At 35.5% G+C, this 26,865-nt stretch overlaps 1 protein-coding gene across 4 annotated transcripts in view; it reads left to right on the top strand.

The window, feature by feature from the left end:
- epb41l5 (erythrocyte membrane protein band 4.1 like 5) overlaps positions 1-25,120 on the top strand; it is a 31,515-nt gene extending 6,395 nt beyond the window's left edge. Inside the window, exons 3-26 of one of the 4 annotated variants that reach the window (XM_032568148.1) lie at positions 1,039-1,143; positions 3,290-3,332; positions 3,461-3,539; positions 4,167-4,211; positions 4,663-4,715; positions 6,194-6,314; positions 6,483-6,570; positions 6,655-6,743; positions 6,853-6,922; positions 9,030-9,199; positions 9,691-9,797; positions 10,708-10,726; positions 11,070-11,115; positions 11,345-11,463; positions 16,941-17,092; positions 17,928-18,025; positions 18,107-18,241; positions 18,377-18,444; positions 19,454-19,576; positions 20,814-20,889; positions 21,172-21,252; positions 21,488-21,550; positions 21,648-21,790; positions 22,239-25,120. In XM_032568148.1, the coding sequence (XP_032424039.1) occupies positions 1,039-1,143; positions 3,290-3,332; positions 3,461-3,539; positions 4,167-4,211; positions 4,663-4,715; positions 6,194-6,314; positions 6,483-6,570; positions 6,655-6,743; positions 6,853-6,922; positions 9,030-9,199; positions 9,691-9,797; positions 10,708-10,726; positions 11,070-11,115; positions 11,345-11,463; positions 16,941-17,092; positions 17,928-18,025; positions 18,107-18,241; positions 18,377-18,444; positions 19,454-19,576; positions 20,814-20,889; positions 21,172-21,252; positions 21,488-21,550; positions 21,648-21,790; positions 22,239-22,308 (2,163 nt within the window). In that variant the 3' untranslated portion in view covers positions 22,309-25,120. Of the gene's footprint in view, positions 1-1,038; positions 1,144-3,289; positions 3,333-3,460; positions 3,540-4,166; positions 4,212-4,662; positions 4,716-6,193; positions 6,315-6,482; positions 6,571-6,654; positions 6,744-6,852; positions 6,923-9,029; positions 9,200-9,690; positions 9,798-10,707; positions 10,727-11,069; positions 11,116-11,344; positions 11,464-16,940; positions 17,093-17,927; positions 18,026-18,106; positions 18,242-18,376; positions 18,445-19,453; positions 19,577-20,813; positions 20,890-21,171; positions 21,253-21,487; positions 21,551-21,644; positions 21,791-22,238 lie in introns of all 4 variants that reach the window. The other 3 variants (XM_032568145.1, XM_032568147.1, XM_032568146.1) reach the window with 3 other exon arrangements.
- Positions 25,121-26,865: the final 1,745 nt, after the last annotated feature.

The raw sequence follows: 26,865 nt of genomic DNA, 5'->3' as shown, positions 1-26,865 counted from the left end.
ACCCTACCTAGAGATGATTGGGGGGAAGCTACATTTTGAATACATTTTCTGTAATTTCTTCTTTAAAAAAAGAAAAAGCAAGCAAAAAAGATTAAAATAAAAAATTGGGTCTGATATGGAAAAAATTAATATTTTATGTTGAAGCTCCATCCATGTTCCCATCCACTCCAGTTTGCCTGTGTGTGCTGAAGGAAAGCCTCCTCACAGCGGTGATGGCATGATGCTGTCACTGCCATGCTTTACAGTCACTATGGCCTTAAAGTTAATGGGTGTTTTTATTTAGGGGTTTCTGGATAAAGAAGGCTGAATATATGGATCTTTTGCAGCATTTTGTCTGTTTGACAGCATCATTGACTTACTGTTTCTGCAGAAAAAATGCAGTGAATGAACAACACACCATGTCATTATTTACTAAAGAAATAGGCAAAATGAATAATTTGCTTTAATTCTCAAGAATTTACACTGATTCTTAATTTAGACGCTTGTATACGTTAAGACACTGTTATACTCATCTGAAAGGAATGAGTGTAACAGGGATTTAATTTCAGAAGCATCAATTCTAAATATTCAAAATAACAAGAGTATTTTTTATGCTTCTCTGGTGATCCTAAAGTTAAAAAACTGCTAAAAAATAGTTATAGTTGAAAAGAAAGTATAGATAAAAGTATATTCAAAGGTAAGGGATATTCTGGGGGAAGAATTCAGAGGTGGTTTGAGTCGGTGCATGTGACTGAGAGCATTTGAAAAGAGATTTCCCAGTTCCAGGCCGGACACAGGCTGTAACTGGTACGGGCTGATCAGACAGGCCAACACCTGATTTACAGAATGTCTCCTTGTCTTATGGTGAAGTCCAACCTTCACCCAGGATACAGCCTATTGAGACAAAAAAAAGTTATTTATGTAATTTAATAAAAACACGAGGAGGGGTTTTAGTTCTTTTGCCATATTTGAGTTTATAGCTCTTGTTGACTTAATCCCATCTGACACATAGTTGCTAAAATGTTCTGTTTTTTTTGTTGGTGTTGTTTTTCCCACCAGAAAAAAGCCAAAGGTGAAGAACTGTTTGAGCAGATCATGTACCATTTGGACATTGTAGAGAAAGACTATTTTGGACTGCGCTTCATGGACTCTGCACAGGTTCCGGTAAGAACTGCGATACTGTCTTCCTTGGTGGAGCAACTAGGACAAGAAAAACATCAATTCAGGACTGATCTAATACATAAACAATATTATCACTGTTGTATTTCTTGGTCAAACATTTAATTTCTTTCCAAATCATTCGCTCATCTGTACAAAGGTCTAATCCTCTTCCCTTTCAGTGAAAGGGTTAAAGGGATCGGTTAAGGGAGATTTGTCAGCGCTGGCCGTTACGCTGTCCTGTTACACAAACTGTTTTAAGTCAGTGACCCTGTTCCTTTCACAGAAACTTTGCAAAGCCACTGAATTAGTGGGAGCCAGCAGAGGGAGAGATGAATGCAGGAGAAGGGCGGAGAGCATGTTTAAGTTGTGAGAGTGTGGGAGAGGGAGGGATGAGGAATGTGGGGGAGAGGAAACTAGAAAGTGCTGCAAGTTCCTCTGTTATCTGTCTTAACCCGTCGTTCTGTCTGCCTCCATTTTCACAAAGCGATGACCCTGTCTCCTTCACTGTTTGTGCCTCATCCAGCCTGAATATTAGGTCACTTTTCAATTAGTTTATGTATTTAAATTTTTGTTTCTAATAAAATAGTTATCGCATAGTTATCAGCTTTTATACCAAGTGTAGAAAAAGTTAGAATTTCAAATCTTTAATTATTTATGACACAATTCCTATGGTTTTCAGGTGTTTTTTTAAAAAGAGATATTTAAGAATCTGTTTTCAATCTCCACATACATTTGATTGTGAAAAACAGGGACAGTCCTGGTGTAGAAACTAAAGTATCTTTATCAAAATGAGAATTAGAGCTGCACAATATATTAAAAGGCTATTAGTAATTCAATCAAAATGTCCTAAGTAATATGTGTAAAGGACTGCAATAATTGTGAGGCATATTTCAACATGCATATGGCAGTAATACATCTGGCTGGTTGAGTTCCTCTCTGTCTGCCCTGATTTATGTAGATTTTAATGAACTGGATGCTAGAGCCTAGTTAGTCATTAGGACATCACGTGCCGTTGTTATCAAAGTTGCATGTTTTATAATGGAAACAATATGTAAATGTTACTGATAACATGATTAAACTGTTACTGACAGCTTTATTTTTGTAGCAGTTTTTGTTTTAATGTTCGAGCTGCAGCTGCATTTTTCAGACCTCATGTTGCCTTCCATCACATCATCTCTTTTTGATCTGCATTAGAGAATGAGGATGTTGCTTCCTAAAACATTTTATGACCTTCTTCTTTTTGTTCGGCATTGTTAAATGTGTCGACAGTTCCTCATGTAGTTTCTGGGGATGGGTTTAGAATATTTAAAAATGTACATGTGTAAATTACAGCTGTTACAGTTTCAATTCATCTCAGCAAACAACTTTAATGAGGTTTAGAAACAAGAATTTAGTGCACAAGTTTGAAAATGTGGATTTTCTCATATGGACACGTGATAAAATGGATAAAACATATACATAGAGGTTAAAATATGTACAAAAAACAACTAATATTTGAAAAGCAGTCCCTTAACACATTGCTGAAATGCCACACACCTTTTATACCCGTCAACAAGTTTTGGACAAAAGTGTGTTTGGATTTTTGCCAATTCTTCCTGCTGGAATTTGGTAGAGCTCATTTATACTGGTTTGCTTTCTGGAACCAACCAATCATTTAGCTCTACTCCTTAAATTTTTATGAGGTCTTTAATCAGGAGCTTTCTATAAACATCTTCTCATATAATCTTCTGTATCCATTCTGAAACTCCATATGATGGGTCTCTTGGTGCATATTGTCCTGTTAGAATTACAAATGAGGAACTACCATAGTTCAAGCTTGTCATTAACTGAACTGACAATGAGCAGACTTGCATAGAAAGAAGCTCTCAGTGCAAAATAGAGAACTTGTTTTGCTGCTATTAGTGCATTGCACAAGGCGGAAGAAACCTCCAAATGTATTAGTGAACTGTAAATCAACAGCAAGAGGTTTGAAACATGGACACGACTAAGTATTGTAACATTAGAGTGATCCCAAATACCATCAACATTGTTTTTAGAGTGTTTCTTAAACAATGGCCTTCCAATAGCCCTGACTATAACATGGTTGGAAATTTGTGAACTTTTGAAGCTGAAAATATTTTCTTTTCGGTTGTTTTCTTTGTTGTTTCAGCATTGGCTCGATGTCACCAAAAGTATCAAAAAGCAAGTAAAAAGTAAGTATTATTGTACCATTCACAATGCTAACAAACAATTATTTCTGTATTAATCAACAATTGATTTAACTGTTAAACATCACGCCACGACTGTCACTAAGCTGATGTTTTGGTCTGTTTGAACTTAGTTGGTCCACCATACTGCCTTCACATGAGAGTCAAATTCTACTCTTCGGAACCGAACAACCTACATGAAGAGTTTACCAGGTAAGTAAATTGAAGCAGTTAAAAATATATATTTGTATCCAAAAACATGAAAATGTTTCATTTTCATTCTTTTGTTCTTTCTTTCTTCATTACTCCATCTTAATTCATTATTTATATATGTCAGATTGTACATCTTGAGGTTCCACAGGATACTATACTCGGACAGTTTGGTTAATGTTGCCAAGACTGATGTCATTTGGTTTGGAAAACCTAATTGTCATTAGGTTTCTTGATCCTTTGTTCCTCAGTAACAGAACCACTTGTTACACTATTTGTCAAAATATTTTCACCACTCTGTTGTCATTTGATTCATTGTGTTCTATTTTATAAGTTGTGTAAAATAGTCAGTCACCGGATACTTAATGTAGCATTCCACAAGGAAAAGTTATTTTAAACCAAAATAGTTCACCAATTATGTATTCACTTTATGTTGGTAATCTCTATTAAGTCAGACATAAATATTAGTCAATAGATTTGCCAGAGGTTACAGTGTATTCACTAGTTGTATTCTAGTCTTTTTTAACAAGGAGTTCCTCATCCAAACATAAAATAGTCTTTGATTCTGTGTTCCCAGCTATCTTTTTGGGTAAAATTATTCTAACCATGTTTATGTTGTCCTTCTTTCAGATACCTTTTTGTGTTACAGTTGAAGCAAGACCTCCTCAGTGGCAAGTATGTAATTTATTTATTTATTTTGACAATAACGAAGAACGAAATGAGAAGAAAGAAGATTTAAATCACTTTGCTTTTATTTTAAATAACTTTTTGTGGTGGCTTGTTCTACTCTTCATCTCTTAATTGTTCTGGATGTTTCACTTGGTTGTCCTGATGGTTCACAAGCCAAAAATAAGCTGTTAAACCGTAAAGGTGCACTTAAAAAGTCAAACCTGAAACTCAAAGGAGATAATTAGGAAGCAGTTTAGGAAATATTTTCCAGTTTTTAGCAATTGTAAAAACTGGATTTTTTTTTTCTTTTATTTTAATCTAAAAAAAAAAAGACTTTAAACCCTTTTTTAGGTTTTTTTTATGATTGATTTTTTTTTCAGCCATGTCCATTTTACAATGTTATAAGTCAAAATTATTCCTCACTGTTACTGATGAGAGAAATATATTTGACTTTTAGGCTTGAATGTCCATTTGACACAGCGGTGGAGTTGGCTGCCTTCTCTTTACAGGGTAAGTATAGCTACAGTACGTTTTTGTTCTTTATAGTAAACTCTTGATCTTTGTGGTAAAAAAGTAGGACTGCTGTATATTGAATTGTATTCATCATCGCAATACCAGTGTGTGTAAGATCGCAAATGCAAAAGACTGCTCTTCATCACATAAATAATTTTTATGTATAACTGCTTAACAAAGAGAAGTAACTATGCTAGATTTTGTTTCCAGCCTCTGCCAACTAAACAGCCTCAGTCCAGCTGAATAGAACTCATTTAGAGCCAAAAATGTTACCTGACCTGTAGGAAAAAGACAATTCCTAGTAAATATCCACTCTAAGAAAGGTGATGTCATTTTCAAAGAAACATTGTTTTTCTATTTTTTGTTTTTTATAATAAAAAAAAACATAAAACTTTTCCAAAAAAATATGTTTGCAAAAAATAATGTAAGAAAAAAAGAAAAAAGAAAGTAATTTTCAACCATATGATAAGAAAAAGTAAATCTAAAAATATTACTGATATATTTAGTGATTTGCTTGTGGAAATTCAATGCAATTATTCCATGAAACAAAAGAAAAACTGTTAATACTTATATATCTATATTCAAAAATATTAGTCAGTTCTTTATCGTTTTCACCTTTTTAGCTAAAATTTGTAAGAGCCATTGAGGAATGTCCAAAGAACCACGTGTGGCTTCAGTCCTCTGCTCTAGTCTTTAAACTTTAGGAATTAATGCATTTTTTGAGAGGCATCTCTTGTTTCTCTTGTCTTGGAACATTTGCATATAAAGTATCTACTTTCCATTCAAGGCCAACTTCAGTCAGAAGAACTCCTGGAATAGCTAATATTAAAACAAGCACATCTTATTACATATCTAGGAAAACATTCAAATCTTCCAGTTAAATTTAGTCTTTGTTATAATTATTAATACACAATGTGCTGAAACCTAAAATGTAAAAAAGCTAACTTGGCACTGTTGTACCCTTCTTAGCTGTTGTTTCAGTAAATTTTTGTCTCATCAGGGTTCTTACCTGATCCAAATAATACCGTTTGTACAACAGCGACAATGTTCCTTGAATACAACCTTTTTTTTCCAAAATTCCTTTAATAAGAGTAAACCAGCCTTCATTTTTCCACCTAAAAAAGTGATTTCAAATGCCGTTAAGAAAAAAAGTCAATCACTGGAGACATTTATGGAATGGCATTGCGTGCGCAAACTCTTGGATGGACGTGCTTACACATACATAGCTAGTTCTGGGTTAAGTGCCAGCTCATTAGTGTTCAATCCTTTTCAGAGGCCCCCTAATCCAACACCCTCTCTGCTTTCGCTCTTTCCCTCAGTCAGTCTTTTTTCTACCTTTTTTCAGTTTTTTCTCCTCAGTGTTAGTCAGGGCCAAAAGTTTGAATGAGTATATTGGATATGCCTGTCAATTAGTGTGCTTTGTTTTGCTTTGTATCTTCTTAAATCTCAAGTGCTTGTCTACTTTTTTTTTTCAGCTGAATTAGGTGACTGTGACCCACTGGAACATAATCTGGACTTGGTGTCAGAATTTCGCTTCATTCCAGAGCAGACGGAGGATATGGAGCTTGCAATCTACAATACTTGGAGGGAGTGCAGGTATTCATTTAACTGACACTGAATTTAGAATATAAAGAGATCTGTAAACAGTTTAGGACAAATATTGTTTTTAGAATTAAATTTCCCTCATTCTGTACTTTTACACTTTGTAAGTTTTTTTTTTTCTTTTTTTTTGTGGCTCATCCAATTTCATGCTTTCCTTTTCAGAGGTCAGATGCCAGGACTGGCTGATATTAACTACCTAAATAAAGCAAAGTGGTTGGAAATGTACGGAGTGGACATGCATATGGTCAAGGTGAATAATATATGGCTTGACTATAGATATCTAAGCAATTAGTTGTGCAGAAGAAACATTAATAGTCATCCATGGTCTGTTTAGGCAAGGGATGGTAATGAGTACAGCCTGGGTTTAACTCCTACTGGAGTTCTGGTGTTTGAAGGTCAAACTAAGATCGGACTCTTCTTCTGGTATGTTTAGTTATCACATAGTGTATATATTTTTTGTTTTGCTCATTTTTCTTACAAGTTCTAAATCTGATATTATATTCAGCATAATTAGGTATTTTCCCTGTTGTAGGCCCAAGATAACTCGTCTGGATTTCAAGAAGAGCAAACTGACCCTGGTAGTGGTGGAGGACGATGACCAGGTGAACCAAAACTCTCACACTATCACCTAGACGACAGAAATGTACATCTATCTACACATTAGTCAAGTGCCAAACCAACATTCACTTATTGTCACACAAGGCGTATTGCGACAATAGGACCTATTTTCTCGTTTTTTAGGCGAGAGAAGAAGAGGTGGATACAGATGGGATTAAAACTCGCTGTTCTAGCTAAAAGCTTCTGATCATTTAAGATGCCACTTCAATTGGAGAGAAAGTTTGTAAAACCTACAGATATTAGCTATTTCAAACATATCAAAGGCTGAATTATCATTTTGAAGAAAGAGAAACCAATTTTAAGGGTCTAGCACTTTCTCCACAAAACTCCATCCATAGGTTCCAACCTATGGATGGACCACAGGCCTTTTTTCTGATAACAACACCTTCCCTGGTTATCTCTTTTTAACAAAATATTTTACAATTTTATGTTTGCACCTATTGGGCGCTTAAAATACGAAATATTTTGGTCGTTCAACTGGAACAAAACTGACCTAATTTTATTTTTGTTTTGTACAATAATCTAGAAACTGTTTCATAATTTTGCATAAATCTTAAAATTGTACCAAATTTCAGGTGCTTCAAACAAATGGTGTTCATCTTAATTTATAGATTTTTTTTTCCTTTTAAAGGAAGCTTTTTTTTCTGTAAATATGTTTTGGAATATATGAGCCATAAAACGTGTTACAATGTTATGGAGGGGAAAAAAACTACTGTAATAATACTGTAAAAGAGAGACAAAGAGTCTGTTTATGTTCGTCCAGGGGGTCTTTGAGTGAGGTTAATAAAGAAACCTGCCCTCTCTGGTATTTCTGGTATGCACTGTCGCCCCACCTCGTTCTCTGTCACACACACACACGCGCAAACATCACACAGAAGTTCAATTTCAGCTTGAAAACCTCCTTCTTTCTGCAGTTAGACTGATGAGCAAATTAAACAATATTGTCACACTACCTTGTTCTCAGTTCAGCTATTCACCTTTTAGCGAAATATCGAAGGGTGGCACTCCTATTTTTGGTTTTGCTTTCCAAATCAGATTATATAGTGCTAAAGTTAACAAAACTTTACATATAAAAAAACTAAAACATTTTCATCAAACTTTGTTGTTTTCCAAGAATGTTGGTAAATTCATAAGTATGTTGATTTTTTTTACTTAATCAGTTTTATCTGGTTGTGTTTCTAAGATGTCTTTACATGGTGAGTCAGCATTCTAACTCTGAAATAAATCTTGTGATTTCTGTTTGAGTGAGGCTGAATCCCAGCTCATTGTTAGCCCTAACCCATTGTTCAGCAGGTTCGTACCGAAAGCAAGTAGTGTGCCAGTTACTTCTGCAAAGTAGGGGGAGGACAAAAAAAAAAGTTTGCCTTACTTTTAAGTGACATACAAAGAAATAAAGGAGTATTAGCTGTGCTTAAATAAAAGCATTGTTGTTTTCATTAAAATATTCAATATACAGTCAATATACCCATTATATTAAAATACAGGTGACTATATATCAATAACTTACATAAAAAACATAATCTTATACTATATACCTATATATTTAATACTATGTTTATGTAATATAGTAAAATAATAAAGTGAAAGTAGACATTAGATTATATGGATGGATTGGACTGAAATCATGCATAAATAGAAAGTAGGAGATAATGTCTGTGAAGTTATAGGCTTAGCTTGCTGGAAGACAAACAGACAAGTTTTTCTCAGAGATAGGTCAAGATAACCTAAGCTACTGAAAAAAAGAAAGTTTAAGCCTGGTCTTAAAAGTAGACAGTGTCTGCCTCGCCGACTACAACTGTGAGCTGCTTCCACAGGAGAGGATCCTGTAAACTGAAAGATCTACTTCCCATTCCAGTTTTATAAATTCCAGAAATCACCAGAAATCCTGCATTCTGAGGCTAAACAACTCTGTTAGGAATGTATGAAACAGTAAGACTCATGCAACCTCTGGAGAGGAACTCCAACTGGGAACAGAGATGTCTACTTTTAATTTTTATTTGCACTTGAGCAGCAGCATTTGAATCAAGAAAATGTTTTTATGGAGTGTTATTTCTCTAAAAACTTTTTATTTTACCATAAATCCCCCTTTAGGGTAAAGAGCAGGAGCACACCTTTGTCTTCAGGATGGACCACCCCAAAGCCTGTAAGCATCTGTGGAAGTGTGCAGTGGAACATCATGCGTTCTTCAGACTCAGAGGGCCAGTACAGAAAAACTCTGCGCGCTCTGGATTCATACGGATGGGGTCCCGCTTCAGATACAGGTAACAAATGCACCAAGAATACCAAGGGAAAAAAGCACTGAAGTTTGAATTTTAGCAGTGATGTCGTCACTACTAAAAACTTCAGGTACTCTTGAAAGAAAAAGGTAATAGTTTGCTTTCCAGACCTTTGTGTATCCAGTGAAGAATTTGGAAAATTAAAAACTCACTTTCAGTGTGCAAAATATTCCATTTTGTATCCATACATACCAAAATTAGTACACGGTGTCAACATACTGCAGAAGTCAGCTTGCTCCCCTCTGTGTGTTTAAAAGGTATCCAGTAAGATAAGCATTAGTGGTGGTGTTGATTTAACACAGGGGTTGCAGGGTTTTGTTGTTAGAAAGAGGTTATCGCCTGGATGGTTACAGAGTTCAGCAGGGGTCATTGCTCTGATAGTTATTGTAGTAAAAGTGAAATTCACTGTAGATTTGGAGTTTGTTAGGAACTGTGAAGATAAAAATAAAGTTTTTCTGCTTTATTTTTCTGACCAGTGGAAAGACAGAGTATCAGACAACCAAGGCCAGTAAAACAAGGCGGTCAACCTCGTTTGAGAGGAGACCCAGTCGGCGATACTCCAGAAGAACCTTGCAAAACAGAGGTGATGTAAACTAAGGCTTATCGATCTGAAATAAACTAACACTGTATTTGAGGATATCATAAACTGAAGGTAACTTTGAGTTTAATCTGCTCTATCTAATTATTGTTTTCTTTTAGAGTACTTTGTAGCATTGGAATTCTATAAAAACAGTCTAACAGTTGAGCAAATGGCTTTAAAAAGCCCTTAGTCTCAGTCTTTCCAAACATTTCTTTTTTTACTGTAAAGGCAAGATGGAAGACAAAGAAATAATCTAAGAACAAAAAGATCAAAAAGTGTTTCAGAGAGTTCTTTGCCATCATTGGTGAACACAATCAATGCAGCCTTCTCTACAATTATCGGCACCCCTTGCAAAGACATGAACAAAAACCTTTTAATAAATTATTACGGAGACTTTTAGACCATAAGGCTCCTCATGCAGTCTCGTTTATTAAAGCTGCAGTTGTTTTGAAACATTTAATTATTGCTCTGACTGTATACACGATAAAGTCTTGCAAAATATTTACTTGTAACCACTGTGACTTGATTGAGCAGAATGTTCTCTTATCCTTTTAACTTCAAAGAGTGACGGGAAATTAGCCTGTGTGCCACCACTTTTTTATGCGGCGCACAGGCTTGAGTCATATAGAGCCACAATCTCTTTGATTTAAAATCACATTGCCCATTACATGACATGGGACACTTCTTGGCGGCAGAAAGTGAGAGTAAACGTATGTAACGACTGACTAGTTTTTCTTACATAGTTCTCAACAACTATGGACAATTTTACTTTCACCTGAATGAAATTGCTTAAATTATTTTGTGAGAAAAGGAAATGTCCAGAGTTGAGAATTCATGTTTCCTTTTTTTTGAATCTTTGAATGCTTTGGGGGAAAAGCATTGTATCTCACAATGAACTGTTTATATTTTACAGGACATTTCAACCCCCAGGAGTAAGTATAAATATAATTTTTGTTCTATTATTTGTTTTAGAGAGATTTGTTGTATCCACTCTGCTGTTATACATTTTCATAGTTCCCCACAGGTTGCTAAAATCATAAAGGTTTGGCTTTAAGTGTTTTTTTTTGTTTGTTTTTTTCAGTTTTCATCAGTTCAGTTGTAAAATAACAAATTGTTATAACAGATTGCAAATGAATATTGTAATATGAAGAAATGCTCTCAGGAGACCTAGTTAATGCAATATAGTATATTTCAGAGTAAGTGACTGTTTGACTGAAATTAAAGTCAGCTTTTCTGTTTGTCATTTATTGAAGTCTATTTTGTCTCTTTTCTCAGTGTTCTTTCTTCAGGTAATGGTGTGAGCTCCAACAAAGACAATAAGGTGAGCAACTCAAGTATGTTTCTATCAGGAATGTGGAGCAAAATGTTGAATTCTACGTTAACCCACTGAAAACAAAGTTAACATTCAAAACTTAAATGTTCCTCTGTGTTTGTCAGGGTACGTTTTTTTTTTTTTTTTTTTGAGCTGTTTTCATTTATTTAGATCAATTTAGATCAAAGTGTGGTCCTGTTGATGTTTTTTAATCATTTTGTATTTATTTTATTTTCAGGTTTCTTCTAGCAGAGGCGCCTGGTCTGGCATGCCTGTGGTGAGCCCGGTAGCAGCGTCAACCTGTGGGCCAATGGAAATCGAAGCTTTACCCAGAAGTCCCGGTGGAGAAAAACGAGGGTTAGTATCTTCAGAATCCATTGAGTCTTTGAAATCAACTTGTAATTATTTTACCCGTATAAGAAAATACAACAAACATGGGATTTTTTATAAGTGGCTGTGGCTTTATTCCTCACTAATGATGATGAAAACAAAGTCAGATTAGGAGTGGCTGGGTCAGGCAGGCTGCTCCCTGCTGAGAGCTGATAGAATTGGGCAGATAGCTAGGTGTGTTTTTCATGGTGTAATGCCCTGTGAGTGGCTTAGCATGGCTTATCCGCTGACCCTGTCTTGTTGGGAGCAGTGAAAGGATGGAAGAAGAAAGACCAAATCCAGAGAAAAAAGGAATAATTGTGTAACTTTTTAGCTACTTGACCACACTGTGAAATATTCAAGTTTCAAAAGTGTTGCAAGTGAGCAGAACATAAGATGCATATTGAGTCATTGCATAAAGATTTTCACTGGACGGTAGTTGCTTAATATAGCATTCAGGCTGATCTCTTGTTGAAATTCAAATGTGTTTGTAAAACAAGTTTAAATGTATATGCTGTATATTTTAATATATCACATTTTCATCTAAATATCCACACTGTCGGACTTTTTAAATCTTACTTTCAAATATAGATGCGCTTATTTTATCACAGGTTTTGGTGACAGGATCCACGAGTGCTTGAAATCCTTGAAAATGCCTGAATTTCAAAAAGGTGTTTTCAAGGTTTGGAAAGTGCTTGATTTCTTTATAAAGTCCTTGTAAGTGCTTGATATTCAAAGTGCGCAATTTTTCAATAGATGTAATTTATTATTTAATTAAAAGCCTAAATTAGGAATTTATTTACAGTTAAAACCAGATTTTTGAAAAGGACTTGTACAAATTTTTTTCTTGCTGTCAGAATTTAAATCAGAAAAAAATTTATTTTTCTTTAGCTTGTTCGTGCTGTAGAATGTAGGATACTTTTACAAAATATTATTAATAACAGTAATAAATCATAGTGATGTGAAACTGTCTTCATTTCATTTTTGTTTCTTTTTTTTTTGAATCTCCAAAGTGAGATTCTGGAAAAGTTTGTAAACTTGCCTTGAGAAGTGCTTGAATTCAAGCTTGAGAAGTGCTTGAATTTTACTGTGGGGAAAAATTTCCAAACCCTGTAATTAAGGATTTATAGACTTGTATGAGTTTGTGATAATAAGAATCCTGTGCATATGCATATAAGTAACTTTATTTGTCATAAACCCACATTGTCCCCCTGTGTGTTCCAGTATTAACATGTACTGAGGATAAATTGTCCTGATCTGGCTACAGGCTGGTAGGTACAACCAAACTCTGAAACTCGGCTCTGGCTTTAACCAATCAGTCGCAGCGCAGCTGCAGGCATCCTGATTTTTGGCTTTGGATTAATGTTTTCCTGCAGTTCATGGTGATCTGCTGTTTGCCCACTTTTGAATCAGCATGAAGTGCCAATCTGATTGGTGGAGGTAGTTGTGATGATTTTGGGAGCCTCTGCTGGGATCATGTTTTTGGTGGCTTGAATCAGGGATGGAATTTGATTTCAGCTTCTTTTTATCTGTTCTGTTTCCAGCTTTGGTATCTTCTAGATGGTAGCTTCTTTTTTTTCTGGTCATCTGTGCATCCTGTCTGCCTTCTCCAAATCAAACTTCACTAAAACACCTCTCTTGAAAATATTTTAACTATACATCACAGGAACAAAATATTAAGAGAAACAAACTAAAATGGTTTCCTTTGACAGACTTATATACACAAAACCTTATACTTGATACAATTTCATATTACTGAATTTAAGAAAGTTCAAAAAGATTCTTACATGGTGCCAAAAATAAAATCACACAAGTAGCAAACATGTTGCTGTCTTCACAAGGCAGAACTGTCAAGGCTTTACAAGCACAGACAGAAGATCTAAAGGTCCCAGTGTTCTCTGTCTAAATAACAGGATGAGCTCAGCATTACAGTTAAATTAACCAAAAGATACCACAACTAAAACAGTTTAAGTAAGCAGGAGGCTATCAGTGTGACAATGTTAAATTACTAATATTACTCTCTAATCTGTTTTACTTTTCCTTATGTTTTTTTTCTCTTGCTTGATGTCGCTGATTTTTGTACGCAGTGCCGCAGCCTGTAACTGCTCTTATAACATGAGCAGCCACTCTTGATGAGATTATAATCCTATTACAGTTTATGCTGACACAGACCCTGACACTTCTACTTATGCAAAATCAGTTGGTAGGTGTGTCCTTTTTTGCTTTTCAGATATGTAAATAAATCAAACCTGCTTTAATAAAAACCAAACTTCACTGATTAAAATATCAACCAGATTTCGTCACTTTTGTTTCATGAAGCGATCTGTCTTCTTTATGATTTTGCTCATTCCTGTTTGACTCTTAAAGTTGTATGCTTTTGCATAAATATCTCAGCATACACAAAAAGCTAATTAGCCTGTCCTTTAAAATCAAGACAAATCAGACTAAGGTCTGATAAAGGTTTTAACCAATTCCTCCTGTTAGATTAGTTCTAAAAACAACCCTAAAACATCTAATACTCGCATAGCAAAATCCCAAAACTAAACAATTTCATAAAGTCAGAGTTCACAGAGTTGGCATATAAACAAAATAATACACCTCTTAGGTACAAATAACAGCCAAATTGATTCAAATTTATCTCTCGGCTTTAAGAGATGGATATAAAATTATGAAGTCATTGAACGATTATCGACCAGGATAATTTTAAGCTGAATGTTTTCGTCTAAACTCTTAGTGCTGCAATGAATAAAACTTCAGATTTTTGTTTGATTTGAACATATTAAACCCAATCTTCCCAGACGTGCAGCATACTCCCATAAACCATTCACTATAGGAGAGGTTCCTGACCTTTCTTTCCTGTAAAACCTGCCTTTGAAGAAAAAAAACAGAATTATTTTATTTCTAATATTCAGAAGATGTTTTAAATGAAGCAGTGAAGAAGAAAATCTGAAGCTGCATGTTTGTCTTGATCCAACAGGTTCCTTTGCCGAGATACTTAATTGACTACAAGAGTTTGCACATTTATGCATCACAGAAATTCCGCTTTACAGCAATTATCTGATGTATTATCTAGATGTGTGTGGATACATAGAGAAATTTTTCTTTTGGGAGAAATTAGTGTTTTCCAAGAAATGTATGCATTCACATTGACTGCATATGATTTCAATGTTACAAATTGCCAAACAAGCTGGATAAACTTTAAAAAATATCTGAGAGAAAATCATTAACTTGAAAAGATACGCAATTTACGCAATACACCTATAATTATCTTAACCCCACCCATTATTATAGTTTCATACCCATGTACTGGAGCGTTTTTATGTTGAATTGAGAAGAAATGATTTCACCAAATACTTTTCAGGTTTACATTCCCATTTTTCCTGCTTCCTGATTTTTCCTGTGTCACTAACCTAAGAGCACATTCACTTCCTGTTTTTATTTTTATTCCCATCTCCGGTATGTTCCCTTGTCCTTCACCTCTTCTTTCTACATGTTTCATCAGGTCTCCATCTCCCTCCGTTCATCCTCCCATCCACACATCCATCCATCCTTCCTGCCTCCGTCTCATCAAAGCCCAACTGAGAATCCTCTCACTTTGTGTTCTGATGACTTTGTTACCTACTAAATGATGAGAGGCTCTGCACCGAAGTGACTCTCTTTTCAAAGTTGCTGGTATTTATGAAGGAGCCTCTTGAGTGAGACTGCTTGTAAGACTAATTGGGGTAAAACGCTGACTTTTCCCAGAGTCTTGCATGAGGTCCTTTTTATGTCCCATTTCTCACCACTTTTCTCTTTCCTAACGTGCTTCCTTGACCTCTCCTCCCCACCTAATGAAGAAATTATCATCAGGTATCAGTGTGACGTGCAGGAATTTCATTTCATTCTCAACTCTGAGGAAACAAGAATCAGATGGTCCCAACTGTTTTACAAACTCTCTCTGAGCTACAGTAGTTTGATTTGCTTTTTATTTTAGTCTTTTGTTTTTTTGTCTTAATTTTTTAAAATTTGTAATCTGTTCTAACATTTCACGCATTTGTTTATTGTAAAAGGGAGTCGGATAAGAGGGCATTAAAGCGTGAACACACTGAAGCCACAGAACAGAACCACATTCCCTCTGTTGGAGGTACATTCCAAAAATTCCCAATCAGGTCTGTATCCTCACTGACAGAAATGCAGGAAGATTTTTTTATCTCCTGCTTGAAGCTGGCTTCTTGTCTCTGTCTCCAGTGTCAGATCTTTTTTTTTGTTTGTTTTTTTTGTGTAGGCTCCGTCTCATCCAACTTCTGCCACAATTAAATAAATATTTATTATGCTGAATCATAAGTAAATCCTACAATTATGCTATTTGTAATAATAACATCAATAGTACTTACACTGAAAGGTTTCATGGAAGGAATTCAAATTTATTGTAATGTTTAGTATGGCTAGTCTAGTAGGCTGATTCTTTGTTGCACAAAGCAAATAATGAAGGTGATTTAACAATATTAGTCATTAGGAACATGTTTACATGACTGCAACCAAATTATGTATTTGTCTAAAATGCTTTGAAATAATTTCAAAAAATAAACTAATGTATGGAAACAGATGCTTGTGTAACTTCTTGAAAATAATGATGCTGTTTTTGCAGGATTTGAGCTGATCTAAAGCTCTATAGGTGGTTTTGTTGAACTGAATCTTATTTAAACGCATCACAGTAAAATTTCAGGGAAACAAACGCCGACCACATTCAGTTTTTTACTGGTGAAATTACTTTTAAAACTATGCATCATTTTACCTCTTCATAATGTCCCAGTAAACCACCTTTAGTTGTTGTTTTCTTACAAGAGAAAATGTTCAAGGGGTGGGTGCAAGGCCCTCTGATTCGCTTCATAACTTACAATGTTTTCCTCGCTGTTTACAGTTTTCTACTTGGATTTTCTGTCTTTGGGAATATTTATCCTTTAATTCCCATCTACTCTGGGCAGTGGACAGCAATATGCATCACAGTTTGAGTTAAGTTTCATCTCCAGGCAACAGAAATATGAGGTAGATACCAGGTCTCTGCTGGAGCTTTTGTAACAAAGTCTGTGTATCAAATGTTTTGCTTAAAGCTCTGATAATTCTGAAAATATTGCTTTGTTTTTTTGTTCCCCCATAGAAGTTATTGCTTGCCTTGAATGTCTGTGTTCACACAGCAGGTTGGCTTCATTAAATGGTTTTTCAGCGGGTTATGTGTATTATATCCACTTTTGTTGCTGGAGTTTGGTTTTTGGGGATGTTGGAGTCCTTTTCACATTCTGTTGTCTTCTGATAAATGGAGCTGTTTTACCATCAATGCTGAGTTCATTGTGGATAACAGAGGTAAGCTTTGTGATCCTGGGTATTTTTGTTTAAAAAAATAACTTGTATTTTTTGGTAATCTATTGCTAAATTTAGTGCTTTTATGGCAGATCCTTTTAGCTATGTCCCGGTCCTTGTACCTGCAGCTTGCCCGCAGTTGCTGACCTGATGGAGACGTGCATTGACGACGTCCTCAGGGCTTCCGTAGTTCCTCCCATCACAGCTGCAGAAGAGGTTGGACCTTGTGCTGCTTACGCCGCTGCCAGCGTACCTGCAGAAGATTCACTCAGTCTTGCTGGTAAGGTTGGAAAAGCCATACTCCCAACTGGATTGGTGAGAAAATGCATTTTTACATTGGACTCTTAATAACAAAAGTAATAATTTAAGAAGGCACTAGAAATGCTCCAAATATTTAAGCTGAATTTATTTAAAAGCTTTTGCAGTTTTACCCATAAATCTATCAAGACCTATGAACAAATATTTTTAGTTTTATTGAAATATCTTTTACTGTTGGTTTGCCTTTACTTAGAATACTTTAGTCCATTAATGTGCAGAAAATAGAAATTTCACATCAGCAAGAAAAAGGCCATATGAAAAAACACAATGCACAAAGCAAATGGTCAAAAAGTTAATACAGGTTATCCTTAAAAAATCTGAAATTTATGTGTCTAAAACTAAGGCCTTGTAGTGCCTTAAATTAATTTTTAAAAAATGTGAGTTGGTCTTAAATACATTACTCACAGGTCTTTTGTTGTGGCAGAACTACTTAACCTTTTTTCTTGTGGGACTTTTCTGTCAGACGTCATTGCATGCTGTGACTCAAGGTGGTCGAGTCTACCGTTAATTAATAACATGCTACCTTTTTGTGCTGCTAATGTACTCTTGCTAGTTAACTAGCTTTTTTTTGCACTGATGATTATATCCAACTTTGATATTTAGAGTTTTTCAGTTTTACATTTTATTAAAGGTGGCTTTGAAAAAGTCTTCAACTTGACTTTCTAAAAGCTGCAGATACCCTGGAATAGATAAAGTATATATTCCCATTTAGCACACAGTCATGTAAAATAGAGCATTTTCATAGAGCATTGATAAAATTGAGTTGGGTTTATTTATGTGAGTTATTAACTTTTCAGAAGCAGCAGCTCGTTTGAAGCAGCTGGAGTTGGAGAGCAGCCCACTTCCTGCTACCCCAAGAAATAATGTCAACATTAATGTGGCCATGAACAACCAGGTGAGCATCCATTTCTGCTAGCGCTGAGCCATTTTGTTTGCGTGTTGTCTTTTTTTGTAAATGCTCTGATCCCAATTTCAGGACGACGTGGTGAAGCTCACAGAGAAATGCGTTCTGAACAGTGCAGGAAGTAGTCCAGTTGTCACTCCGCTGCGCACCCCGGATGATCTCAAGAGCAACATCCTGAAAGCTCAAGCTGAAGCTGCTGCTCTGAAGGTGAGAACCAGACGTTACTAACTCAACTAACCCAGCAGCATCAATACTCTGTTTGATGTGAAAAATAATAGATAATGATAAATTTAATCTTACTTCATTTGCATTTACTGGTGCACATCTATGTTTTCTGTGCAGGGGCATCAGGAGGAACTTATCATGATGGCTGGTGACAAGAACTGTAACTTACAGGAAACCTCTGCAAGGTATGTGTTTAATAAAAACATTAGATAATAAAAATTATCTCATGGAAAACATGAGGATTCTTTAAAGATATAATAGAAAACTGATGTAGTATTATGCTTTATTTATTTAGGATGTGTAAGCAGAAATCTAGAAAAGTGCTAATTTTACACCTTCTAGGTGTACAGATAAATGTGGAATAAAATGCATTTCCACTCTTGGTTTAGTGTTTTCTTTTAGGATAAATGTTTTTCCTAGAAATTTGTTTTTACATTGGTTAAATATGACTTCAATGTCACAAATATTGCCCAAAAATGACATACTTTAAATAAAACTGACAGTACAGCATATTAACTTGAAAATGTACACAACTTAAACCCTCAAAATTTCTGTCGAAATATCTCATCTTTCCTTCTACTGAGTCTTGAACTGAGTCATTCTCTGCATTCTCAGCCGATCTCAACACTCTGGCTTCTAGAACAGATTAACCTCCTAAATATTCATGAATATTCCCAGCAAAGCTCAAAGCATTATGTCACTTTCAGTTCAAACTAATAACAGAACTTCTCATTTGCACTAAGGACATTAACAAGGTTTCTCCTTTGTTACTTTTTAAGGAGCTTTTTCAAAAGGGAGTAACTGAATGTTGTGCGTTTTGAAATAAACAAACTGGATATAAAGCAAACTCTACATGATTGTTATTAACATTATAGGGAGGAAAGTGTGTGTCATAAAATCAGTCCAATTAATGAACAAAAGTTGTGCTCATTCTGTACGTTTGCAAACATTTTTAGGATATATAAATAGTGGACATAAATGACTGTAAATGGTTTTGTGTTTAAACTATCTTAGATGTTTCATAAACTTTTTTTATGTTTTTACAATGTTAAATTGAGAATTTCTCACTGCAGAAGGATCAGTTTCATCCCTTCCTTTAAGAAACATGGTTTGTTTTGTTTCTGTAAATGAGACTAGGTGTGCGTAACACATGGCTGCTTGCTGCTACAACCGTGTGTGCTGTGTGTTTGCCAGGTTGAAGGTTCGTACGGGCCCAATGGGCAGTAATTCGTCTCTTTCTGTTAGCAGCCGACCAGACCCCCAAGACTCCTGGGACCTGCTGAGGCCGGCCTCACTAGTCTCCTCTGCAGCTGCCAGGTATGTGTGTGTTTACAACCAGGAAGAGGTTTGAGTTTTTATTTATTGGTGATTTTTTTTCTTTCAGATTAGTTGTCTATGTATTTATCGCTATCATTTGTTTTAATTAATCAACTTAGCCTTTCTCAATAAGGAATTAATAAATTAATCACATAAGTTAAAATGAGTTTGATTATTTTCATTCTGATTAATATTTTTTGAAGAGCAATTTTGTTTACAGAGTCTTCATACTTCATTTTATTTATGGTTTCGGTTGTGTGTGGATTTTATTTCCTTTTTATTTGTTTTTGGTTGTGTTTTATTTTAGATATTTAAAATGTCTCCCAGGTCCAATTCGTAGTTTTATTTAAAAAATTAAAGTTGATTAGGCTTTGAGAGGGTGAATTGGCATTATTACACCATTGTCAATATATTACTTGAAAATCGTCACAAAGCAACAATATTATTGATCGCATTGATCACAATAACTTATGGTACAATTTATTGTGACAGGCCAACATCAATTTATCCATCCATCCATCCATTTTGACCATCTGTTATCTGTTTTCTATTCATTTTTTCCTTCCATCATCTGTTTTTATCTATCCATCCTGGGGTTTGTGTTTCATACTTAATAAAAATATTTTTATATTTACATTGTATTCAATGGGACTTCTTTATTGCCTTTGTAGTAAATACTGGGAACTCTGGGAAAAGGACCTGAAAAATGCATGGAAACTCAGTTCACTGAACCTAAATAACTTATTTAAAAACATCTTTATAAATAATTGAAAGCATGCCTGGGATTGGCTGAAGATAGTTGAAGTGTAGGAAAAATTATTTCTGGTTGAAACAAAAAGAAAAAGGAAAGTTTTTTTATGTTTGGCAAGGAAAGCCAAACATCACAGCCTTAACTCAGTGATCCATAATCTTCTTTGTAGTCTGCGCTGACATCTGCTGGTTTGTTTGTGTAGTGCCTGTATGTGTGCCATAGGTGAGTCACATGACCTGGTTTCTGCCTGGAAATTGCTGGCATAGCCACACCAAAAATTAGACACGGATGCACTTTTGATAAAAAAAATTCACAAACTGTTAACGACTCCAGGTTCATTGGTGCAATTTAAACTGCAGTGGAAGTGTTTTAATTTACCACTGTATTATTAAGATGTTCATCTGATTGCAATTTTGATTATTTATTTTCTTTCTTAACCGTTGTGTGAAATCCTTAGTGCTTTTGTACGCTTTTGTTCCACTTCAGTGCAGAGAGGTTGGCGGAGGACTCAAACTCTTCTGTTCCCCAGATTCCTGCCGTCAGTGAAGGCTTGGCACCAAAGGTAACTCGGCCTCATTTAAAATGGGAACTGTGAATCTGCTGGGAGAGTCTAGAAATATGCAGATTCCAAAATAATAAAATAAAAATATAAAACAAAATAGTAAAGTCAGAAACTGAGTTTCATTTGAAATAATTTTCAATAGCTTGGAATAGGTTCACTGTGTCCATCACTGCTTGTTTTAGTCCAGGTTCTGGTGCTGATTGGATCATAGAGCCAATCTGAAGCCAGTCTTAGTTCTGTTGGATTTTTTTGTTGTGGTGACAACTTTTTATTTCCATTCAGGTTAAAGCAGAGGAATTTGATATTCAGAACGTTGGTGTTCTCTCTGAGAACCTGATCGACTTCACTGATCCGACTCCTCTAGTGAGTTTCGATGCTTTTTTTTCTCTTTCATTCATGGTACATGAAACAGACATTTTTATTTCTTTATGAGGTCACCTGCACAAAATGAATTATAGTTATATCTTCTACCTGGCCATGTCTGCTTAAAAACTAGAGCCCAACACAAGTGTCAGGCCAAAGGCTTGTTACTAAATGACAAATTGTCTATTTATTTCTGTATTAGAGACGTAACATGAGTCTTTTTGTTGTGTTCCAGTTGCCACCTCTGCAGCATCCCAAACCTCTCATCACACCTCGCTGGATAATTCCTGCATCAGCTGTGAGTCAAATGAAGTTAATCTGGGATTGAAAATCATGAAACCGATTTCGTAAGCTTTGTTTTAAGAACTCACCTCCATGCTTCTTTTCTAAAGCAGCCTGCTGGCCTCTTTACAAACGGGCTGATTGACATGGAGACGTCGTCTAAGGTGGTTCCTCTCCTCCCCCCTGCTGATGGGGGAGCAGTTCTCCCATCAGCCCCTGCTCACCTTGCTCACCCACACAACGCTCTCTCTTCAAGGTACATTTATTTACTTTTTAAATCCTGAGTACAAAAACTGAAATGTAATTTCAAAGCTATGTGGTTGTGAGCTGCAATTCTGAGCTTTGAAATTGCAGAAAACAGGAAATATAAAAAGTTTACTAAATATATATTTAGGTGCCTTTAAACTCTCATAATGTAAAATTTAAAATAAAATCCTTTTATTTCTCTAAAAGTATCCATTCTGTTTGAATGTTGATGTTGAGAAGGAAAATACATTTTTAAAATAAAGGTGTAAGTTTATGGAATAATCTTGATCATGAGATAAAATCTAAATCTCCAGGCAGAATTTAAAAGAAATTTGAAAAGTCATTATGATCCATTTTATTCTGACACCCAAATGTAGTGAAGCAAGTTGTCTTGTTTATCGATGAAGTTGCTCCTACATATGTGAGGTAGTCATATAACCGGCCGCGTTTCCCTACAGCGCCGACATTCAGCCGCCCGTCATGGAGGACGGAGCCAAACCCAGAGGCCTCCTGACCACCGAACTCTGATGAAGTCACTCCTCTTCCAGACCGTTTCCCCACAAACTGTGGCAGCTTCAAAGCAACATGTTTCACATGAACTACAATCACTTTCACCATAGGATGAATTCTATTTTTTACAAACATGCAGCATTATCATCTCAACCGCATGTGATTATTTTGTTTTTTTAGGAGGGGGTTGATCTGCCTGCCGCTTAACTGAATCCATCCAAGCTGATCAGATCTCCTCTAACGACGTCAGTATCTTCAAGTTGTGTTTGTGAAGGTGGAGCTATAACCTGAAAACAAAAGAGACACAAAGTGTTAGATACTTAAAGTTTTCATTGTAGCCGTGGCATTTGGTACCGCTGGATCTCTGAGCTGCTCCAGGACGACAAGCTGAACCTCGAAAGTCCACTTTTGAGTTTCTGTAGCACTGGATACTAAAGCTTCACTGGATTTTCTTTGCAACACTGGACTTTTCAGAGAAAGTTGGTTTTATAAATATGTTTTACTGTTACATTTTTGTTTTAAAATGCCCATTCCAGGTTGTTTCAGTGGCATAGAAAATAGCCCTGCATAATTTTTTTGAATCCAGTTTAGTAAGCTTCATCATAACCACTAATATTAAGTTTTATTTTATTGTTTTGAATTAAAGTTTCTTCCCCTTCTTTTTAATCCACAATTTTCACATTTTTCATACATCAGGCACGCTTATTTTAGCTTCTAAATCGGGCATCGAAATGCCAAAAGCGAAAGCTGTTGACAAGCTGTGACGACGGGACTGCGTGGACTTGACCTCTGTCTTAACATGTTGTAGCTTCTCTCATGCCTTATGTAAAATGAATGTATTCGACACGTGTGATCTAAGAATGCTGGAAATGCCGCAGTTCAAATATGTTTCTGTCTGACGCCGTTTAAATCCACAAAAGCTGAAGTAGTCTGCTAAGGAGGAACAAAGTGTGAAATTTCTTAAGGCTGATTTTGTAAACAGCGAAAGTTAGACCGTTGGAGACACAAGGTTTTGGGGTGTAGCGGTACATAAATCAGAGCTCTTTGGTTTTTGGTTGGACTGCAAAAAAAATTATATTTTCGCTTCTTAGAAATGGTAAACAACTATCTTGCAAACAAAGAGAGAAAAAATAACTATAGATTAGCAACAAGGCATCATTTGTGTACTGGTAAATTTCTAAAATACAAAGATACACTTTCTTTAAAAATTCAGTTTGAATTAAATGCTAAAAGGTCATGCCTTAAGTTAAAATCTAATAAACTAACAGGGTTCGTACCTCGTCTCGGAAAGCGTAAAATTTGCTATCATCTTTTTTTTTTGTCTAGGTAAGTATGGATTAAACCATTTTTCCAATAATAAATTCCTTTTTATTATCTAAGGATTTAGATTTTATGCATCACAACTTGAGTGTTTTTTCAAACTCATTGGCCATTTTGCTTCCTGAGAACCCACTAATAAATACACAATAACTTAAAAGGTCAAATTGGGGTAATTTTGTTGCTCTCTTTTGCCGATAAGGGTTTTAAAATGACCTTGTGGCTCGTTAAATAGCTCTCATAACATTTAGATGCCAAAGATGGCACTAAAGCTGTTACTTTATGAATATTTACAAAAACAATAAACATAATGACACTTTAGAGAATATCTGTTTACTATAAAAGAATCCTATTCTGCTTTTTAAGGTCTAATCTTTCTGGGTGGTGAATAAGATTAATCCAACAAACAATAGTGATTTAGCCCTTTACCTCACTGCTGACTTAATGGCCAACTTTAGTTTAAGTTGCTTATTGAGTTTAACAATAAATATAATATTAAACCCCCAAAAGTACATGTTTTCTGCTAAAAATTCCTTTAAGAAATTAAAGCCTGGAAAAGTACAGAAGTGTTTTTTTTTATATGATGTTGTGTAGGAACCCTGATGAGTATCTCTGTTTTTACAAATATCCAACAAATCTTTCTGAAGACTTATTTGTGCAAAAGCAAATAAGTGGCTGGGTCATTAATATATGGCAAGCCATTTTGTCTTTTAATCAGAAATGAACCTCCCTTACCACTTTTTAGGTCCTCCTTGCCTATTATAAATTACATTTCTTGACATAAAAGAGGTTTATTGGCCCACAAAGTAAATGCACAATTATGACCATATGACTTGCCATATTTCCAACACTTACTTCTCACTGCTGCAGTACACAAAACAGGATGTCTGCTTTATACCAAAACAAAGCAGTTTTGTGTTTAGCCATTCTTCCATTGGTTTCGGCATGGCTTGCTTTAGATGCTAGCCAAATTTCCTGACTTTCTGTTTTTGCGTTTAAAGCAATAAAAACAAATGGCTGCACCTGTTTCTACCTGAAAGCGGAGGTCACCTGAAACTGAATGATCCTTCCATATGCTAGTGTATTTCAGATACATGTACCACTACACCCTGCAAAGTATTGACACGGACTCTTTTTTTTCTTTTTTTACTTTAGTAACTCACTCCAGTGATGTATAGTAATTATCCAGATGGTAAAACAGACAAATGTTTTATATTGTTTTACTCTAGCAGGTGTAGATAATTTATACTCAGCAAATTTTCAAACTTTGTGTTATCTAAGAAATGTCGTAGCAAATGGTTATGGCTGTAGATATAAAGTCGAATCATATAAAGTATATATATTTTTTGAAACTACATATAGTACAGTTGCTACAGATCTTTGGTGTTTCTAACTGAAAAGTAGTAGCAGACGTACAAAACTGGAAAAACAACTCGCGACATCTCAAATGCTACAGACCTTCTGTTCAGTATTATTGGATCATGATTCAGTAAAACCTTGTTACAGGAGAAAATGACTGTCGCTCATTCTTTCATGATGCAACCACCACCGTGCTTCACACTTGTTACATTTGAAAGCAGTTCCTCTTCATGCTTTTTTACCAGTTGACCATGTAGGTGTACCCTCGTTTTATGGGGTTGTGCACATCTTTAAAAAATGTCTTGACTTTAACCACCAAGCCAAATCTGAAATGAATTGCTTAACTTTTTTCACATTTTGAGATTGGAGAGTTGTCAGATAGTATTGGTTCCTCTGTTTCTGAAAAATATGAAAATATTTATTTTTGCTTAGTGATTTTGAAAAATATTGGTTTTCTAATTTTGGTTTAAATTGCAATTTTTACAATTTTGACCTCCAGCCAACTTTATATCGACTTTAAATTGAGTAAGGTGCTTCCAATTCCAAGCAAAACTGCGTGTATATAAATAAACAAGTAATGACTTTAAAGATAAAACACAAAAATGTGTAACTGTAATGATTTAACAAATCTGTTTTGTACCAACTGTTTTATGTCGCTAATCTGATTCATGTTGCATGTTGGTCTTGCTACCACTAGATGGCACTGCAACTCAATATTTACACTGTGAGAACGACTACTTTTATTCAGGGGTCGAAATTAAAAATGTTCTCCACCAGCCACAGTAGCTGGTAGAGAAAAATGTTTACTGGCCACTCAGACATTTCACCAGCCACTGTTTTGTTTCTTTCGATTACAAACCCCACAAGTACAAGCAAATTATAGAAAATGTATGATTTATTCTTAACTCTATAAAAACCAATTTACTGACAATAAGTTTACCGTAGCTACAGATGTACATATACAGAATAATTTAACATAAAGCATGGACACCTTGACAGGATTGTAGTCCAAATAAGTTAATTTGAAGTAATTACTAACGGAAAACTTTAACTACACAACCCTAACATTCTTGCAATCATATGTTGAACATTTCCAAATTTTGACAACTCTCCCTGATAGTATTTATTAAAGGTGTGTCTAGTCATTTTTTAAATATTTTTAAATTGTATCAATAGCTGTTTTCTGTTTTATTTGTTTTCTCTTACTTATTACAATTATTACTAAAATATCTCAGAACATGTTCATTATTAATTCCACAGGCCATCATCATTCTTGTGTTACTCCAGAGTTTTTCTGACTACCTGGAGCTTAGTGTTAGCTTCCCCCTCACACACACCTGCCTTCCTGAAACTTTTTCTTTATGAACATTTTCACTCCTCCTTACCAGGCAGCAGCAGCTAACCTGAACTCCTCAATCTGTCCCTGGTCACGTCTTTCTCCTTATCCTCCTCCGACGATAAAAAAGCCCTTGAACCGCTAATTCCCTCTCCTTTTCCGCTACTGAATCTCCTCCAACGGTCAAAGTTAGTGTGGTAATTAACATATCGGTTAGTTTGACACATTTTTCTGAATGGGCTTATGCGTTTTTTGGTTTTTGTCGTAGTTTTTCTGACTGCCCCGTCTCATATCCGCTCATTTTCTCAGACTCCGGTTAGCTGAAATGGCGCTATTTATAAACTTGCAGGGGAGGGGCGGGCCAAGGAGGACTGAGGGATTTCATTGGATAAGCCCAATGTCCGTCAATAAAATCAACCAATGGGCTGTCGAAGTCGATAAAAATTAGATTTTTTTATATATATTTTTGTTAAATTGTGACAGCGTAGGGCCGCCAGATATGGACAGTAAATGCATCAGTCTGGACTCCAGACGGTCAGTCCTCCCCTGGACAGAAGTTCAAA

The sequence above is a fragment of the Xiphophorus hellerii genome, chromosome 7 (genome assembly GCF_003331165.1).
Source record: "Xiphophorus hellerii strain 12219 chromosome 7, Xiphophorus_hellerii-4.1, whole genome shotgun sequence".
Lineage (NCBI taxonomy): Eukaryota > Metazoa > Chordata > Actinopteri > Cyprinodontiformes > Poeciliidae > Xiphophorus > Xiphophorus hellerii.
The sequence above is the reverse complement of the archived record's forward strand: the minus strand, read 5'-3'. Positions and strand labels throughout refer to the sequence as shown.